At 38.1% G+C, this 20,928-nt stretch overlaps 1 protein-coding gene across 8 annotated transcripts in view; it reads right to left on the bottom strand.

The window, feature by feature from the left end:
• Positions 1 to 20,928, bottom strand: part of CNOT4 (CCR4-NOT transcription complex subunit 4) — a 78,048-nt gene that overhangs the window by 33,281 nt on the left and 23,839 nt on the right. For all 8 annotated transcript variants that reach the window (XM_063396211.1, XM_063396212.1, XM_063396213.1 and 5 more), the window contains exons 2-3: positions 10,167 to 10,410; positions 2,712 to 2,909 (exon numbers count right to left, since the gene is read on the bottom strand). In XM_063396211.1, the coding sequence (XP_063252281.1) occupies positions 2,712 to 2,909; positions 10,167 to 10,340 (372 nt within the window). In that variant the 5' untranslated portion in view covers positions 10,341 to 10,410. The remainder of the gene's footprint in view (positions 1 to 2,711; positions 2,910 to 10,166; positions 10,411 to 20,928) is intronic.

The raw sequence follows: 20,928 nt of genomic DNA on the forward strand, positions 1-20,928 counted from the left end.
TACTTATAATTCATACCGAGGGGTATTTATTCTTCTGTGAAACTGTGCAGCTAAAACCTTTAACTAATAAAAAACAGGTCTCTCCTAAAAGAAGAGCACAAAGATTTAGATTTAGAAACATAAAAACATGATTACTTGCAATATGAAGTATGTTGTCACTGCAGAACTTTAACAATAAATATCCCACATTTCATGCTGTATTTTAAAAAATTCTTCCAGTACTCTGATTACCCAAATCCCACCCTGGTAAAATATATCCCATTCAGCATAAAATGTTCCTGCATATATCTATAATTTGATTTAAAAAATAAAAATCACATTCATTCTCATTTCCAAATAACCATACACCTTAAACTTGTATTTGGTTGTATTAATTACTAGGTACAATATGCTGAATCCTGACTACCATGCCCCACACTCCAAAGAAAAAGGGAGTAAACCAATTAGCTCAAGATAATCTCAAGTTTTACAAAGACTAGACTAAGTAAAGGAAGACAATAAAGGAAAATTTTCAGGGACAAGAAAAAACATACCAGAATCAACATGTTGAAATGAATGAGTGACTATCACATCCATAAAGGAAAAAAATTAGTTGCTGTGCCCTTCCTGTAATCAGTTAATACTAACACATCATTTAGGGACTCTGTGCAAAGCAAGAACATCACCAGCATATCAAGCAACTCTGCTGAATAACCCTCACCTGTGTGCCAATGAAATTGGCAACATATTTGACACATTTATACCAAAGGCCTTCTTTTTTTTTTCATTTCTGTGATGGAAGAAGGTGCAAAAGTAGACTACTCAAACTGAAGCTAGACAAAATAAAGGCATTTCTGTTCTAGATAATAACCTGAGAGTTTATAAAGGAAGATTTGTTTCCTCTGCTCCATCTTCATATTAGCATTGGATAGTGCAGTTAAACTGTACTGATGCAAGAACTAAACTATCCCTCTCCCTTCCCAAGGAAGCATCAATGCCTTCAACAACCAACAGCATCACACTTGGAACATCCCAAAGAACTACCTGGTATGTTGTACAGACAACCAGTCATTCATTGGTCTTTTCTGACTGCTCTTCACTTGGTCTATACCCTCTTGAAACATACTACCCCCACTCTCCAGGCATCATTCCAGAAGAGAATGACAACCGTAAAGAAACTTCCCTTTTACCCAAGCATATTGTAGATTATATTCCTGGTACAATATGACAGCATAGCCTTCACAATTCTCCTAAAAGCACATCAACAGAAGAGGATCCATCTGTATTCCATTATGATCCACAGACATATTTCCAGAAGCAGCACATAGCAGCCAAGCTCCCACCAAATAATCTCAATTTATGAAGGAGTTTTTTGCCTGCTTAAGTAGAAAACTTGAATATACTGTGTACTTTTTTAGCTCATCTCTCTCAGGCTAAGTTTCTTGAAGATCAAGTCATCTTGTGCTATATGCAACATTCAGTAAGTACATGTTATTTTCTGGTATGTCACTGAGAATACTGCTACCAATACACCTAGTAGAGTACACCCTCACCCCCCAAATAAACCCATTCCTAGTTACTTCAAGTATTCACTATAAAATTCTCAGAGGTTTAAAAAAAAAGGAATCAACTGTATTTACTACTATTTCTCTTAATTACAAATCCTCCATCTGGTCAAAGAAATTAAATTTCAGTAGTACATTCATGTTGCATTTTTCAATGATAAATAGCCCCAAGCCAGTGCTGACAGCTGCTTGCAAATACTTGCTGTTATATTTTAGTACATACTGAAGTGTTATACACCAGATCAGTTTTAACTTGATCTTTTCTCTTTCCTTCTTATCCTTCCTTTTTTTCTCCTTCACTAAAACCAGGTTTTTTCGTTTGTTATTTACCAGTCTACCAAAATACCATAAGACCATACTCTGAGACCTCAGAAACAGCCACTTCTGTTTGAGACTTCTCCAGATAATTTAGTCTGATAAGGTGAATTTAACCTGGCACTGTAATTTTGAAGACATCTATCTTATCCTGCAATACATTTCCTCCATATCTAATTCAAGATATTTTTATGCATTAGCACTTACTCCATTGGCCACCTGCAGCGATGACTGATGACTGAAGTAAGTAAAGCATTTGAAACATAATCAGTTTTCTCAAATGAAAACCTTAGTTTTGATGATGCAGAGCAGTAAGCCAACTTTTTCCAGGGTCTTCCTCTTATTAATTTTCCCCCCACAACTTCTTAAGGACATAATCCTTATGGTTCTTCCTAGTATATACTTCCAAGTGTTGGCTTTCTTCTTCTGTCTCTACAGGTTTGTGTATATATACTGTATATCAGCTCTTTGTAATCCAACCAAGCTCCCATTTTAGAATTAGTGATTCATCACACAGCTGTATAGTGCCAGCAGATCCAACCTAGGAAAATGAGTACCTGAAAAGTCCTTATACTAAATTTCAGCTTAAAACTAAATTCTCATTTTTAAAAAAAGAACCACTTCCCACCCAAATAAAAAAATCGCGGAACACCTGTACTCCCTAAAACAGAGACAAATACTTATTGAGGTTATTATGGAGGAAGGAACTAAATTCTCTTAAGAAGAGGGGGCCTCATGGCAGTGAACCTTTTCAACACAGCTTCATTTTGTACCTTTCAGGGAGACACAAGGGTATTCCAATGTTTCAAGGCAGCAAGTTAAGAGCAAGATCTGCAGGTGTGAACTGCTCACCTCTGGATCTGCTAGGCGCTGAGAAAGCCCTACCACGAAGACAAGGTTCTTCTGTACAACACGTACACTGGCCAAATGTTTGCGATTCTCTGATATCTTCTGTTTCCTCTCATTTTGTTTCTGTTTCTTTTCATTTTTTATCCTCTGCAGCTCTTCCTGGGAGAGTGGTTTGTATACTGCTGGATCTTCTGGATATGGCTAAACATAACAAACAGCATTAAAACCAACCCATAAAAAACTCCACCTTTGAAAAACATTAATCACCATGTTTTAATGCAAAAATTTCTTTATTATAATGATCTGAATATTATGGCCACCCACATTATAGAAGCATATTCAGACCTTTGGAAAAGGTAAACATCTTGCATATTTCCATGGAATTCTTCTATTTATAGACATTATATTGATTTGGGCAACAACCACATTCTAACCCAGCTGCCTAGTCAATTTGGTAACATTACAAGCAGCTGCAACATGGCAGCCTTCTGTTGTAATTTCACTAACAAGAGCTTAGTGTAAGCAGGATGAAAGCATGCACTTTATATTTATTGTCTGATATAGATCTGGGTACTTAAATGTACTCAAGACTGAGATAAGAAATCAAAATGCAAATGTAGTTTCAGTGGTCTAAGTTCAAGACAGTAACACCATTATACTACTCAAACTTTACATGGTCAATTTCTAGTGGAGAATCAGATTTCAACAAATTTAATGCATGCTGACTTAACAGTATTCTTGCCATACTCATGTAACAGTTCAAAATTCAGTCTCTCCCTCCTACAGCTAACTCCTCAAACACAGATATAACATTATATTTTAATCTCAAAAGTATACAGAAGTATAAGTATCCTCAGAGTTACCTAGAAAGACTGCTCTATTCATGCTATAAAGGCACTATTTTAGCTCTGTCTTGCAGACTACAGCACACTGTCGCCTGCCCCAGATTACTCCTCAAAGCAGTCCCACACTCCTTACCTGTCCCAGTTTTTTCAGACTAAAAAGTCAGGTTTCACACTGTACACAGAAAGCAATGTTAAACACAAAAACAAGTACGTAAAATAGATCTCAAAAAGAAGAGTTTCTAAACACCAAGAAGTAAAAATGAGAAGAGTACGGGAGATGTGAATTAAGACAAAGACTTAAGACAAAGAAGCTAAGCACAAGCTCACCAGTATGTTGAACTAAGGTCTCAGCTTGTACTACCATAATCAAAGGTTTCAGTGTGCAAGACCAACAAAAATCAATTTAACTTTTTTCTGACTGTCCCATGTTAATGACAGGACTACAAAACCAGTTGTCATACGAAATAACCTGAGAAAAATCTACAGCAGATTAGTATGTTTAGGGTAAAACCATATCTTCCTCCTACTTGCATGATGTTACTCAAAGAGCCACCAAAGTGCTCAGACCTGATAATCTTCTGAGTACATCACTAAACAAATTCAGATCCATTTTTCAGTTTCAAGTTCAGCATTGTTATGCTATACATGAGATATCTTCTAAAATATGCTACAGTTGACTTGAGCAGATGGCATCTCACAGTCAAACATCAAGTCCTCTGGAATATGTTTTAGTGTCACAAGGGAATTTAAATGTGTAACACACTTTAGCAGTAGTCGAAGGTGTCCTTAATATGAAAACACAATAAGGACTCAAGTTATCCTTGAAGAACAGTCAAAACCATAACATTTCTCAAAAAGATACGTTACACTGAGTTAACACTGAATATATTATATAGATTTCAGAATGTACTTGATGAACACAAATGACCAACTAGAAAGGTCATTTGAGATTTGCTATAGCAAATTATCATCTTGTGTTTTAGCACATCTACATATGAAGATTCCTGAGATGCAGAATAGTATTATACTTAATGAGTTTCTCAAAATCTGTATTAGTCAATCATGTAAACTAAAGAATAAAAATGTTGGGTTTTTACAGGAAAGAAAGACTACTCAGGGCAAAGAGTGAGTTAACTCAGTTATCATTGAGTTCAGGTAGGAATGGGAAGAAAAGTGCACCAGTATAACAGATACAGTTCCAAAAATATGGCTTGCCCTACATCAAGTGATGTCCTATCATATCCACAATCCATTCTTTCAAAGATGAATTCCCACTCCACATCCCATACTATCCAAGGCAAAACTTGCAAGAGTGCTTGCTCTCTGGTATTGTGTAAGAAATGCATTTATGGTTTCCAGTAGGTTCAGTAAGGCTCCTGAAGGTCCAAGGAAACTACAGCAAAAGGTGCTAAAATTCATCAGCTTCTTTCTTGCCAAGTATAGCTACATTCAGAGCATACTCTCAAGTGAGTAGCAAGTCAGACAGGGTATTTCTTCTCTGTAGAGCTATTTGCTGCTGGAGGTCCTGAACATGAATCAGGAAAAATCCTTGGTAGCTCAAGCATAACCCTTAACAGAACATTTATATGTCCAAAGAGTAGTTTGCATTTCTACAGGAAAGCACAAAAAGTCCTAGTAGGAACACAACTAGGCAGCAACTTCAGAATCGGGAAGAGAAATGTCTCCATCTCAACAGAAAGCTTGAGGCTAGCCAAATAGGAATTTCAATCATTAAACAGCAGCAGTAACTGGTTTGCCACCATGGATAACCACACTTGTTTGAGCAATGTAATCTTCCAATGTTTTCACTAGATATTGTAGAGCTGTATTAAACACATGTTTTGCATGTATATCACTCATATGACATTCTTATAATGCTCCCAAAGAATAGAACTAGTTTGATATCTTGACTTGCAGGACCTGTAAATGAATCTGCACACATCTCTTGAATCCCAAGAATAACTCAAACACAACTGAGGGGTAGATGGTTTTCTACCTATGTAATGTGCATTGCATAACAAATCAGGAGATATTGCACTTTTAAAGAGGGTGGAAGGCAAATAAGCACAGCATCAGCACTTCAGAAACTAATTCTAGTATTAGAAATCATTTTCCTTCCAAATAAAGGACAAAATCAGTCTACAGATAGGAGAATAATTTTTTTCATCTTCAGAGTCATTGCTTCCCACAGTGCTGAAGTTCATGAACTTGGATGATGGTTCAACTACAAACAGGTGCATACACTGAAGACTGCCGGAACAAGTCTCTGAAAGCCAAGCAAGGTGGATTGACAGCTGGTGTACCTCACAGCACCATTTGGTACGTTGTTTATTCTGTCTAACCCAACAAATTAGAAACAGAGAGAGGACTATACATATTAGAAGCTCTCAGGTCTTGCCATAACTAGAGTGGAAATGCAACTGACATGACCACATCTTACTGGTTTTTAAACAATGCGCTTGCTTAACATACTGTCTCTAATGCCTTGGCTGACAAAGTATTTGAAATCTAAACAAAGTAGCTACCTCAAGTGTTATAAGCATTGATGCATTTTCAGATGCAAGACATTAGGAGATATCAATATCACTGATTCACTAAGTTTAGCTGACATCTTTCACTTAAGTTATACCAGAGCTTTTCAGAAAAAACCATAGAGGTTCCCCAAACAAGTGTGCCATCATAGAATATGACCAAATTTTCTTTACACTAAGTGCAAGGTAGTCCCTACAAGAACTTGAGCAAAAGTTTGAATTTCTCTTTTGAAGTCTTTATTTCTCTAATCAGAGATGGCCCTTGATGAATTCTCAATCTTCCTGACTAATTTTGTCTTGTTATTTAAGGTTCATTTTCTTTCAGTCTTTTTTCCCCATTTCCCAATAGTTGAAAACTGAGCTGTGATTTATCACAGTTTACTATGACTTTGCTCTTATTATTCCAGATGGGTCACATTCCTTCCACTCAATGGATGCACCAACATTTCCCACTTGTTGTCTTGCTACCAAGTAGGTCCTGAAACAAGAAATACAAAGAAAGTCAATAAGGTTTATGAACAGTATACACCATTATACTTACATTTAAAAAAAAGCAATTTCTATCTATTTTAAAATATCAATTGTTGCACTAAATTACTCAGTTGTGGGATTAAAATAGGAGGAAACACTGATATTTGAAGACTGTACGTTAAGATGAAGTGTTCCTTTTACATAGAAGTAGCAGGAGAAACATGGACAAAAACATGCTCAAAGCATGTTAATTTCTTGATCATACATCTAGCAGTGTACTATTTCCCTCCATCTCCAACACAAGGTTCTAGGAGAAATCAAGGTTACTAAGTCAAGGAACTGGAGAGAAAGTCAAAGCCACACCACAGAAATAACTGTGTATCAAGTTATATTATTTGAGGAAAAACAAAGCAATTGAGAAACATGAACAAGCTAGGCTTTTTTATTGCTAGATTTGAAAAGTGCAGAAACTGACACTAAGGGCTGAGAGTGGCATACTCTAATTAAGCAATTGAGATGGTATGTATTATTCACACGACAAACAGGGTTTAGACTGCTGAATTTTACAGAAAGGAAAACAGAAGTATCACTGCAAAGATGAAAATCACTGGCTTTACAATCAGAACCAGGTAGACTGCTGACCTGCAAACCCGCTTTGGCTACAGAAATCTCTTCTGAAGACAGCATATTTTCATTCTAATTTGACTAGTTAGCAGCTACTTCACTCACAGTTAAGAAATCAATAAACTGGAAAAACCAGGAAGCCTTGCTTAGTATCTTACAACTAGCTACATCTATAGTTCCGAAGGGCATCAGGAACCCAAAGCATGACAGTTCAATTTTTTTTAAGTAGAGATTTTTGCAGTTAATGAATTAAATAGAAAGAATTTCTATTTCTCTAGAAACAGACTATTTTCCGAGTCTATTTCACAAGAATTCGAATGAAGTTCAGAAAGTTTTTAATAAGAACTACCAGTTTCCAACCAGCATTTAATTCACACTAGCACCTTACTAAAGCAAATGTTTGTGTACTACTATTGTTCACAGGAGGAAACTTAAGGCAGACTAAATCAATTGACTGCAACCACATGAACATACTCTGCCTGTGCAGATGTTAAGCTATGTAACAGTTCAAACATGTAGAAGTACTCTCTCCCGGGTAGAAGAAACCACAAGGTAACATCTTTTCACTTAGAAGTGAATTAAAGAAAAACTTAGGAAGATAATGGGGGTATATGTGCAATGCACAGTTAAGATCTAATGGCATAAGTGCCACTATAGCATTTAGCCAGCTATTTTATTACAGACTTCTCCAAAATCTCCCCAAAACACTTCAACCAAAACCACTGAATAGGGAACTTGTTCACTGCTCCTCTTCATGGATTAGTGCCCAAATTACTGGGTAAATCATATGGCATTCAGTAACATTGGCACAAATAGTAAATTTCTGTTATGTAACTGTGAATAACGTACTCATCCTTGTTTTAATATACGTTTATCCACAGTCCATTCCACTCTAAGTATCCTGCACGTGTACGCTCATTATAAAAATATGGCATACCTGTTGCAACCATGTAGTATCTATTATAAACTTTCCTGCTAAAAATTTGTTGCTTTGTCGTGTTCTGTGCTTCAGCATTTTAAGAGGCCACAATTAATGTACACTATAGCAGTTCCAAACAGAAAAACGCTCAGATCTTTCCCCAAAAGCCTTACTATGCACGGACAGGGACTACTTAGACACACTGAACACAAATACACATACCTGGTTCCTTCTGTCCAGCACACTTCAAAAGATGGCTTCTTCTCTTATTTAATACTGCAACTCTGTAGCTCAAGATGATTTATTCCCAAGATCCTGGTGTGGTCTCTGCATCACAATGTCTTTCTCTATGCAACGGAAGAAATGTCCTCCTCAGCCAGCACTTTTTATGCCAACCTCTTACAATCCAGCCATACAGCTCCAAATCTGCTCAAGAATATCTTGCAGTCCATGGATGAAGAAAGTATCAACATAATCTGTTATGAAAGAAGACGTCTCCTTTCTCTCCAGAAATGGTCAGTATGTTTCATTCCAATTGTAGCACTTATTTGAGGTTTCCCCATGAAAGTTTTTCTGAGCAAACTGTATCCAATCAGCCAAAATATTTGCACATCCAATCACAGGGCAGAGTATTCCACATTTAAGAGTTCAGCATATTTCAAAGAATTCAGATACCCAAAGACAGTGAATAGCACACTGCTGCTGTGATTCTTCAAATATATTTCACAAATTTCAAATAACCAACAGGTAAAAAGTAGTGTAACAAATTCAGGAAAATGAAGCGACTTGCACAGACAAGGAAATCCCAGAAATCTCATGTTGTATCAGAAGAGTAGAAATTTTCTTGTACTTTGGGAAATTACTACACAGCATGTGTCATCTACAGTAGGTATCCCCAAGTGGAGAATGATTTGGCTGATGACATGTGGATCTTCCTTGTAGAAGGTGGAGCTCAAATATTGCAGCAAATTTGTAGAATTTCTAAACAAACATGTTGCTGTGGTAGAGCCTTCAGGCTTGCAGAGGCATCCAAACACAGGTGAACAGTAACAGCTCTGGTGTAGCCAAAGCTCAAAAGAGCAGCAAGAAAATATGACTGGAAGTGCTTATAAAATACTGTGGCAGTGAATAAAGATAGGGAGACCAAGTAAGATTACTTGGGGTCTGAAAAGGAAGCTGTAACATGAGACAGGAAGACAAGGGAGGCATAAACTAGGGACAACATCATGATTAAACAGTAGGAGAACAAGACGACATAAGTAGTTGCAACTACAAGAAGAGAAAGGCCAGGCAAGAAAGTTACAGTGAAGGGAAGTCATTAAAGACAAGAAGATACTGAAAAAGAATTTTATTAAACACTGAAGATAAAGAAATACTGAGTTTAAGCAAAGGACTGGAAGGAGAAATAAAATAATTTAAAGGAAGTAACAGGCAACTTAGTGAGGTTTTCAGTGGTGGCCAGGCAAATCAGCCAGACATCAAGACACAGGGAGATATCAGGTACTACCTTCAAGCATTTGGCAACAAGATCAGAATACTAGACAAACAGACAGTCTAGATTCTTGAAATGCTTCAAAATTTAACACCACTGGATATTTTTCTGAAGGTTTTATACATTTAGTATCCACTATCCAGAGCCACAAACAAAACAAGCAGTGCTTTACAAACTTGGTTCTCAGTCAGCTCTGTCAGTTTAGCTGAACCTTAGCTCTCAGCAAACCCCTGATGCTGGAATCCTCACTGCTCTTCCTGAAAAGACTTTATTAATGCATGAGCACCCCAGCTCAAATGATTTTTATTTTTGGCAGTTCTCTCAGCATCAGCATGCCTTGGTTCTGATCCACAGCTTCCCCTATCAATCCGGTTCTGAATTTAATGAACCCAGACCAGCTGCTTCACAACAGCTTCAATACATATGCAGACAGAATCTGAAAGTTTCAACACCTCACCCCTGATCTAGGCCATGACTAGATGATTGCTTCCCTCAAGGAAAAGGATGTCTTTGGTACCAACACAATGCAAGAGCCTTGTGAAATATGCAAGACAAGCTGCTGTTCCAGGGATTTACCTTTCTGCAAGCAGGACAAAGTCCATTCTCATCAGTGCGAATACGATGCCAACAGAAACGACAGATTTGGTAGCCACAGGTGCAAGGGAAGAAATTGATGTCATCAATTTCCAGAGGTTCCATGCAAAGAGGGCATTCCACAGGGTCTTCCTTAGCATCAGGGCTGCGAGACATCTTTATATGTTCACAGAGCAGCAAAATTTTATAATAACTTAATAGACCAAGAAGGTCAGCACTTGAAGATCTGCAAGAAGGAAAAAAAAAAGGAGAAAATATTAAAATGGTTGACAGCTTTTCTTTTGTACCTTTTAACATTTCAGTTTTTCATCAGTTTTCTTCTCCCCACGCAAGTTACCTACTAAAACACAAGTTTCTGCCAAATCAACTTGATTTTTTTTCCTACTTAAGAGCCTCACAAATAATATGAAAGATTGTACTGGTGATGCACCCACCCCACCCGGACAGACAAGTACTTTGGCAGTTCACTAGCCTGACTGGGTTTCAAAATGTAGATGGAGAAAAAAAATCAGTGTACACCATACGTTGCTGTCTGCTATGTCATATGCTATGTATGTTAACCTCCTTTAACTATTGCTTTCTTGAAGTCCTTTACAAATTCAGAGTCAAATCCTTGAATGCAGGACTTAATGTTTTTAAGATCGATTTACTCCTTTGCTCAGAGACTTAGAACAATGAGATCTGCAGTAACATTTAAGTCATCCATTCAGACTTTTGAATATGCTACAGACTTAACAAACAGAAACAAGGAAAGCTTCTTACTCAGGACAATTTGTTTCTTTTGTCTATCTCATTGTTTTGGTCCACAGACTGATCTGAGATCAGCCTTAGGACTACTTCATTAGCCATAATTTTTCAGGTATGCATCTCTCTACATGTGTTAAACTTTCATCCAAGTCAGTTATGCTTTTTATCAGCACCCAATTCACGCCAACGCCAAAATACATGCCATATGATTGAAAAAACACAAGTTGTAGTTTGGAGTGCAACCACAAGGAGGTATTTCTGAACCAGATTTTTGAAGATGGTCAGTATTCAAATCACCATTTTCTTATTTCCTGAATTCATACATTTGAGTATGCTTCTATTTTCAGTTTAAGGATGCAGTACAGAAAATTTACTTTCAGACTCAAAGCAAGACACTTGGAGTCACCACTGAGATAATTAATTTGGGTGTTTTCTTCTTTATCATTTCTTTTAAGTACCACTCTGAATATGTGAAACTGTATCTAATCTCAACAAGCTGTCTCCATCCAGTGCATGAGGCATGCAAGTAGATGGGGCAGAAATCAAGGGCAACAGCAGATTTTTCAGGTGGATCTTTGGAAGAAAAATAAAAGGAAAAAGTGAACAAAAACTAAAAACTCATTGAAAGATACTGAAAAGATGTAACCAGAATTGATAATTGGATGGTCATACTAGCTCTAGTGAACTGCACCACTTCTTTAGAAATAAGTCAACTCAAAAGTTTTTTTTAAATCCAGAACTCTTTTTGCAATCATGTTTTTCCCAAAACATCAGTAATTGTAATTGAATTATAATTGAACCACACACACACTCTGGAGTCCTCCTCTACCTTCCCAAAAAGTTTTCTGTTTCATTTCTAACCAAAAGCTACTAGATTGTGTATTATTGTGTGTGCAGTATTTCTCCAGGCTTGTAGGAGCAAATTCAGAAAGCAATTCTCACACCCATATATTTGAAGAGTCACATTTAATTCTGTCCCTGGAAATAAGCCGACTGAATGTTGTGAGATCAAATCCTTGCTCACAGATTTCAGTATGGTCTGATGTTAGCCTTTCATAGCATTGATTTGATACTTTCACCATCCCCCAAAAAGGAAAAACCAAACAACTGGTCGTATTTTGATCTTCCTCACCCCATATCATACTCCTTGCATGAAGTCTATCTTAAAAAGACCAAGAGGTTCCAGCTCAAGTTGGGACCCCCTACCATACAGGATCGGATCCATTTAGCATCAGTCTGCAATATTTGTCATTGTCTGCACCCTGTCCCCCACCTCAGGGACAGAAATTCCTCTACAAAGAGCGAGGAAAGAATCCTGAGGAGGACAAACACACATACACACAACCAATGCATCATCCAAATTATCACAACCAAATACACAGCAGAGAGCATATAGCTTTGTATGGGAATGGCTACATTGTCACCACGTTAACCTGTATTCACAGGCTGATACCAGAAGCCCAGACTACCTACAATTACAACTAGTTCAGTAGGAAGCAAGCACAAAGTGTAGTTCTGGTAAACATATATCACTGCCCTTGAGAAGAAAAGTTCCACTGGATGACCACAAAAAAAGGATGAGAGAACAACTTTTAGATGCTGTAAGCATAACTTCTCTATATAGTATGCACTAGCAACAACACTGTCCTCTTTCTGACTGTCACAATGACTAAAATCAAAGAGTTAAACTTCAGTGATCATACAGCACCTTTGATTTCATTATCTATGGTTTCATTCATGCTATATTCACAATCATTTTGACAGTCTCAAAACCAGGTTTTGGAAATATACCAGTGTTTTCTACAAAGAACACTAGTAGAATCTGTCCTGAAGGGAAAAAAGGATTAGTATATTTGGGAGTTTTGTTTTTAAGAACACATCCCCACCGGCTGAAGAGTGGGAGGGACTGTTAAAAGGCCCAAAACACCATTCAGGTGGCTTTTATGCAGGTAACAAACTTTCTCTCAGTAGCCCGTGTCTTGGGTTATGTAATAAAAAAAAAATAGTGTATTCTATTTCACCTGTTAAAACCAGCGGGGGGGGGGGGGGGAATGGGGCGGATGCCTTCTGATAACAGACCATCTCTTCAAACCAAGTGGGGCAGTGTTTCTTATCTCTTCCACCACTGTCCACCCTCCAGGGGAGAATATCTTTTGTTAATGGGCCATTAGGCTCACCAGTGCTATGACACATTACATCATCCCATTGTGAGATGCTCTACCCAGTGAGGAGGAGCCAACCATTCCTACCAAGATGAAAACTGACATGTAAGAACACCAAGCAGCCTGTTCTCCACCGGATTCTCAGAGGAAGACTGGACTCATCTCACCGCCACTACAAGATCATCTCTACTCCAACAGAACCACATCTGTCACTCCTGGAGGATTCATTTGGACTGCTTCCAACACTCTGGCCGACTGGGTGTCAGGTCATACTCCTGACCCGTCAGGATTTTCTAGGACTTTGTTCATTTGCTTGCTTGGTGTTTTTGTATTGCTGCATTTGCATTTTTAATATTCCTAGTAAAGAACTGTTACTCCTATTCTCATATTTTTGCCTGAAAGCTCCTAATTGTAAAATTGTAATAATTTGGAGGGAGGGGGTTTTACATTCTCCATTCCAAGGGAAACTCCAGTTTTCCCTGACAGATATCTGTCTTTCCAAACCAGGACACCTCTAAACATTTCATGTAAACTTTTCACACTTGTATAGCAGCAAAACTATAACAATATGGAAGTGACTTTAAACCAAAGCATTGGATAAACTCAACAGATTTTGTTCAGTTTGGCTTTGGATTTAACTTTGTCACAGATCTCCCAACAACAGGTCAGTAAGCACCCAGCACATTCCCTTCTATTGCATACTCATTCCACAACATGCTCAGCAGCTCTGAGTCCACTGAAACACATTTAAGTAAAGCTATACTAGTACTAGTGAAACTGTAGTTAAAAGAGCAGTTTTGAAGAAACTTTCACTGCTACAGTAAAATTACTGAACTTACTTAGGAAGTTATTATTTGGAATCTCCACTATGAAATATCATCAGTTCATGGGGAAAAAAAGCATGACATATTAGCTAGTGCCTCTGGGATATGCAGATGAGCTCTAACAGAACTGCAACATAATTAACATTTATGAGCCATTTAAGTTAACACTAAGAGTTCAGCAGCTGCTAGCAATAATGTCAATAGCTTGCTTCAGTCAGCAAATGGCCCATTATTTTACAACAAGGAGTAAGGAGCAGCTGTATGCCTTGTTTCTTGAAGCCAAGGAAATATTTATTTACTTGGTCACAGACCATTCAAGCATCCCATTTAGAGATTATCCACTGAAGTGTGTCTCCATTTCAGAAGGCTTTATATACTGGGATTTTTATCCGGAATCTGCATCAGAATAGTGCTTGTTTTTTTCAAAACTGGAATAACATGCATAGTAAGACATCAAAAATGTATTCTGCATATAGTTCGTGCACTACCAAGAAACACAGAGTAACTAGTTAGCTCTAACACTATTCCAGACAACTCCAGATTAACAGCATGGGGAAAGTACTGCAGCAATAGCAAAAAACAAAAGGCAATATTACATGCTGTGCTTAATCCAGAATATTTTGTCCTTGGAATCAAGTTCAAAGAGACTGAGTTAATTGTGTCTCAGGAGTAGAAAAGGGGAAAGATTGTGCACATGTACACGTGCTTTACAAGCAGCTAGAATTTTCATGTGCATTTCCAAAAATCCAGTAACTGAAGTTAAATATGGCTCCAACAGTTCCCCATCCTGTTTGCAGGACACTGTGCCAAAACATTCACACAGGGATGGAGCAGAAGCAATGTCCGCAGCATGCTTTAAGTGTAGTGATTGTGCAAAAGGTAATACCCAAACTACAGAAATATGAAGTTGTGTGCTTTATCCCTTCTACTGTACCAACTAATAAGTTATTTTCCAAACACATACAGAATGGAAAAAACGGAGAATTTTTTACTAACTTTAGGTGCTTACTTAGATGACAGCTGTGTCTAACCAGCTTCACCAAACAATTGTTACTCCTGATAAAATCCTCTGGATTTTGCGGTTGAGGAAGACATGAACCTACTATTTTAGGGTACTCACCTAGACACAACTTAATTTCTAGTATAGGAAGGGATTGCAGTCCATTTAGGATGCAGATGCTTGTTGCCTTTCCCTTTTGCACTTGAGGTGAGCAAGTCCAATTTCCAGCAGAATATTTTCCCTATTTAATTTTAAAATGTGTCATAAAAAAAGGAGGGGAGGAGGGAGGGCAAAAATTAGCTTGTTATGCATTCTTTTTCCTCAGCAGTTTGAGACTTGACACACACTCCTCATCTCTCCAAAGCAGACACGAGATCTCCATTTGCTAGCAGTTCATTTTAGTAAACACATCCCTTCAAGTTTAAGTTCTCCTCCAGGAGGGCAGCTAGCTCCAGAGAATAAAGACACATTCTTCTTCTCAAACAATGGCCTGAATCTAGCCTTGCTACTTGCTTTAAGAAAATAAAAGTGTCACAGACAAAACTTATCAAAATCTAGTCACAAAAAACCTCAGTAAAGACTCACATCCCAGAAAGTATTTGGAGACTTAGGGCCTCGTGAAGGAAAAAATCCAGACAAGCATTAGCTAATGTTTCACTTAAAGTTCAAACATACCTGACACTTGAAGTGAAACAGGTCAGAGTCTATGCACCGAACCTTTAGTAAGGACTCAATAAACTTACGCAAACATAAACCCTTGCTTTTTTTCCATGGCCTTGTATCTCTTGAAACTCATCAGCCATGAGAAGTCTCAAAGCCTCAGTGTATGTAGATGCTTGCCTGCATAATGCCACTGGGAAGGCAGCTCCCCCTTCCAAGACCCCTGCCCCCACTCTGCTGAAGCATCACTTCCCTTTCTACACTTCACCTGTGTTGATCCACATACAAGCTGGAGGGAGAAAGACAAGCAGACTACAGACAGCAGGTATAATTGGTCATCCCTTCGTTGAATCAAGGAAGAATCAGCAGCTCTGTCACCACAGCACCCTCTGTCTGGCCAGCACGGGGGCAACAGTGGCTGAGGCACGTTTAAGACTATCTGCTCCCACTAGTGACTGCTGAAAGGAGAACTACACCCACCTTCTTCAGACTGCAAGTAAGAAAGGCTATCGCTTTATTGCATTGCAGTGACCACTTGAAGCTTTACATTAAAACCTTTCATAGGCACATCACAAAGAAAAGCCCATTTCTACTGATCTAAGCACACAGAAGTGAGGGAGATTCAGTGCATTACTCGACAATCCATACGGCAGAAAGTTCACTAATGCATATCCCAAATTCTTGTAACAGACACAAGACTAGATGTTTTCATGAAGTCATCCACACAATTCAGAAGAATCTGTGAAACTCACACAGAATTTTCTACCGCTTTGACAGGCTACCCTGTATTTGCCTGTCATTTTTTTTGAGCCCTACCGAAGAAGGGTCCCTTTCTCCCATCAGCCCTTCACTCATATCAAAGTACAGTGATACTTTACAATCACCTGGTCAGCAACACTGACATATGAGAAAGCCGAAATTTTCAGGAGTACTGAAAAGGGGATTTGCTTTCCTGAGTTTTATGGCTCTGTTACTGATTGGGAACAAAGACACTTCAGTATCAAGCAAGCAGGCTCCTGAATTCATCCAAGTTAATTTTCATTTGAGACCAATGAAAAGTTCACTTCCTACTTCTATTTCCTGACTGTGCAGAATATTTAAAGCAAAATGTACTACTGACTGTAAAATCATGCCCAGTAATTACAAAGTCCATTTTCCTCCATTTTTGTGCTCCTTCTGGGATGTTTATTACTGTTTGTGATCTGCAGCTACATTTTGATCACAGTACAAACAACATCTAAGAAAAATAAAGATGTTGACAAAGTCCCAAATGCTTGGAAAGTATGACCAAGAATCAGGTAGTCATCTCAGTATTTCTAAAAACACTTTTAGGCTGGCTAGGATTATCCCCAAGTTATTTAGCTCAGAGGTCAAAACTGAAGCCTCTAGACACTCCTCTGCTTTGTATCTCCCTACAGGTGCCAGGGAGCTCACCCTCATGGTCTGAGACTTAGAATTCTGCCAGCGTAAGCAGTCGTACCATCACTTGAACTGGAAGACCAAAACATAACTATCTTTGCATGGTCATATTTAACTAAATCAATCCTCCATCTCCATCATCACAGAGCCATAGAGAAGCTTGCTCGAGTATTGTGAAAACACAGAAACAAGCATCTAGAGGTAGCAACTGCTCAAGCAGAATATTCAGCAACAGTGTAAAACTCAGCCAAAGAAAAAGTTTCTGAAAAAGTTTCTATCTAACACTTTCAAAAAATGTATTTGCCCTGGTTTAGGGCAAATTTATGAGGACATTTCTGAACAGATCCCTCTAGAAAGCATGTTCAAGTGGCCCCTACCCCTACTGGTTCAGGAAAATATTTTCTTGGAGAAAAGTGGAAAAAACTGTTTATTTAACAAGCCAAGTATTCACAAGCATAAAAAAATTGAATAATATTATTCAATAATAATAGCAGCAGGGGAGGAGCCACTTGAACCTGCTTTCTAGAGGGACCTCTTCAGAAGTTTCCTCACAAATTTGCCCTAAATCAGGACAGCAGCTAATAACAAAAATAGCCAGATGACACTGCTAAATGAAAAAGGAACTGATCACTCTTTATAAAATCCCCCCAATATGAACACAAACTATCTCAAGGCAGTTATGTGGCAAAGAGAAAGAAGTTATGGACCACAAAAAGATAATTTTCTCTCATCTAAACTGAACCAAGAATTGGTCATTATTGGTTTATTGTTACAGCATCCAGAACACTGCATAAAGGACTTCATGCTATCAGTGACACATGAATGCCAAGTAAGATATTATTTACTCAGATAACTTATTTTCTTACTAATCATGAACCGAATCAAGACATTGTATTTTAATCAGAAAGTGAAAAAGCCAAATCAAGATTTCAACAAATTCATCCACAAGCTCATAAAGGGTCTGGACATAATTATACAAGACAACATTATCCCAGCATATAGGTCATCTCACTCAGTGAAATTGAAAGCATATTATTGCTCTCTGAGCATAAAAATTGTTTTCCCACATTCATTCATGTTCAGCTCTGCAATTCCTTTTTTTCCATTTTCTGCATGCCCCCATTTCTTTTTTGTACTTACAGCACCATTATATATAGATATATCTAAAGCAATTGGATCATGAATTAGAAATGGACTATACAATTATTAGTTTACATATTTTAAGTCTCTGTCACACACAGACACCATGTAATATTGGTAGACATATTCCAGCATGGCTATTTCCTCCTGACGAAGCAGATGCTTAAGCATCAAGTGAAGCAAAATATGTATTTTGCTATACCTGTACACATTTGTATACAGCAAATCATATATCACTAATTGTTGTCGAATGATATTGAAGAGACCATAACATGTAACACTGAAAAGACCCCAAAAATCTGTCAGCTCCTGTTAAATATGAAATATGTTCTACCTGAACAATTCCGAACTATTCCCCTAAATCTCTCATTACTGGGAAAACGGTGCTACTGCATTCCTTGTACATTTTGTTCAGAGCATCTGCTACCAGTCGCTGTCAGAACTATGATCTAGATAGACCAACTTGCCAATCATGCAGCAACCACAGGTGGCTATTAAACAGGCTGTTTGGGAAATGGAGTGTCTTTATGACACTCACACAGCTGTATCTAGCAAGAAACATTTGTTTTGCCATTGGGGTATCTACACAGTGTGCCATAGTTCAATTTTTCCACAATGCTGTGTTCTATCTAGTCCCTACTAAGGTGCTACATACTCCTATACATGATCTACAGATCAATGTAGAACTTGAACTCCAAGATTCACAAAGACTCAACATGCCACCCCAAGTCACCACATCACCAATACCTTTCCCCTTTGCACTGCCATTCAGGCTATTCTTCCATCTCCTGTGACACATTTCAGCTCTCTGCCTCTCACCACCTCCCATTTTCATTTGATCTCCTGGCACCAATCAGGCTATTCACATTTCTGAAAGATGCCTTCATCCAAAAGATGAAAAAACCAGCATTTGTTCCAGGCTTCCAGGTATCAGAGTTTTTATCAGTCCATTTCTTTCTTCACAGAAGAAGTGAGAACATGCAATTCTATAATACAAGTTTATAGTGTTAGCTTGTATTAGATTGTATACTTAATAAGAATGGCAAATATTCTCAAATCCAGTTAGAAAGAACAGCTCAGGTCTGAAGAGCTCCACATCCTCTAAGGAGCAATGACCCAGAAATTCTTACACATACAGGAAAAATCAACCCACTTGAGGCTGTAAGACTGTATTTGAATATCTTATTTGCATAACTCTGCCTGCGCTCATCACCTTCTAGATAATTTTCCAGAAGGATTTACTTTTGACCTGTTGCTCCAGCTGCATTAGTTCACACAGACTTAATATTCCTACTGTTCTGATCTGAAAGTTATACCATCATTGAAGAACAATGTGGCACAGAACACCATCAATACAGTATGTTCAGAATGAAGCATATGATTTTTTTTAACTTCAAGGACAGCTCAGCTTTTACATTATAAAAAACTCCTGATCTGCATTTTCAAAGTGCAGTACAAACAAGACCACTGCAGCATGTTTAGAAGTCCTAGCCTGCCTATCCAGCTGTACTCTCTAAAACTACAGCAGTTATACTGGCCAGTGCAAAAAATCTGTAAGCAGTTTTCTTATTAATTCCTGGATATTTATGTTACCCAAATGAAGGAAAAAGAATATTCAGTTAAACCTCCTGCAAACAGGTCTCCAGAGATTTAAGTATCTATTAGATAATTGCCTTCCTCCATAGCGGAATAATTATCTCTTATTTGCCCCTGAAGAAGCAGGTACAGAAACACTACTGAACAAAGCATAATTAAAGAAACTAACCTGTCATCAGAGCAGAAGCACACTACATATGAAATTTTTCTCAGGATTTTTTACAAAAATTCTAAGATCTTTAATTGTTAACAGGCTGCACTTTTGGTCTTGGGGGAATAGTATCCAGTAGCTAACACACACACTTCTGAAATTATCTTGGGAATAATACTTGGAAAATTAGAACTGCTAAGGGCAGGGAGGAAGAAGCACAGAAAAGGGACAGAAGTTGATCACACTGAAGAGATATGCACTATTATTTGCAGCACCATGCACTATAAAGACACACACACATTCCTTCAGCCACTAAGAATTACCAAAATGGTTTGTCAAAAATTAGCTATACAACCCAAATCAGCATGATCACAGCTTATGGTTTCTTTTCTCAACCTGCTAAGTGTATCAGGACCCTTCCAAATTCTTTACTCTCCTTGTGAAGTGCCAAGTTGTCACAGCAATATTAAGTGATAACAAACCAGGGAAGTGTAGCAGCCACATACTAGTATTATCAAAAAGCCCTCACACAAGACACACAGCAAGTACTAATTTTTCTGTTCATGCATAAGTGGGGGTTTGACCATCCAATATACCTTGTCTCTAGTCAAGAGGCCCCCTGAACACTGTGATTTCACAGACTGTTGGAGATACTTTTATTGAGTAGAAAGAGTATAAATCAACATACAAGATAACCTTTTTTCCTTGTTACTGAGACATAAATAAAACCAAGAATTATTTACTCTGAAGCTTAATAACATGTCACAGCTAGTCTTTAACTAGACAAAATAAATCTGGTCATAACAAGTCCAGTCTGGCTGACCTGGCTTGTTCCTGAAGTCCCTAGGTGAATAAGAGAGCTCGTGCTGACACCTCAGCCAGTCACTGCCAGTCCAGAGAGCAGACATATCACTGCTCAAGGAGCTGGGCAGGGCTAAGACTGAACCCAATCAGTGTCTAGGGCCAGAAGTTTTGAACTCCCTATATAAGGCAGTTCGGAACAATAAAAGAGGCTGTGTGTCTCATGATCAAGAGAACTCCAGTC

Source organism: Prinia subflava, chromosome 4 (genome assembly GCF_021018805.1).
Source record: "Prinia subflava isolate CZ2003 ecotype Zambia chromosome 4, Cam_Psub_1.2, whole genome shotgun sequence".
Lineage (NCBI taxonomy): Eukaryota > Metazoa > Chordata > Aves > Passeriformes > Cisticolidae > Prinia > Prinia subflava.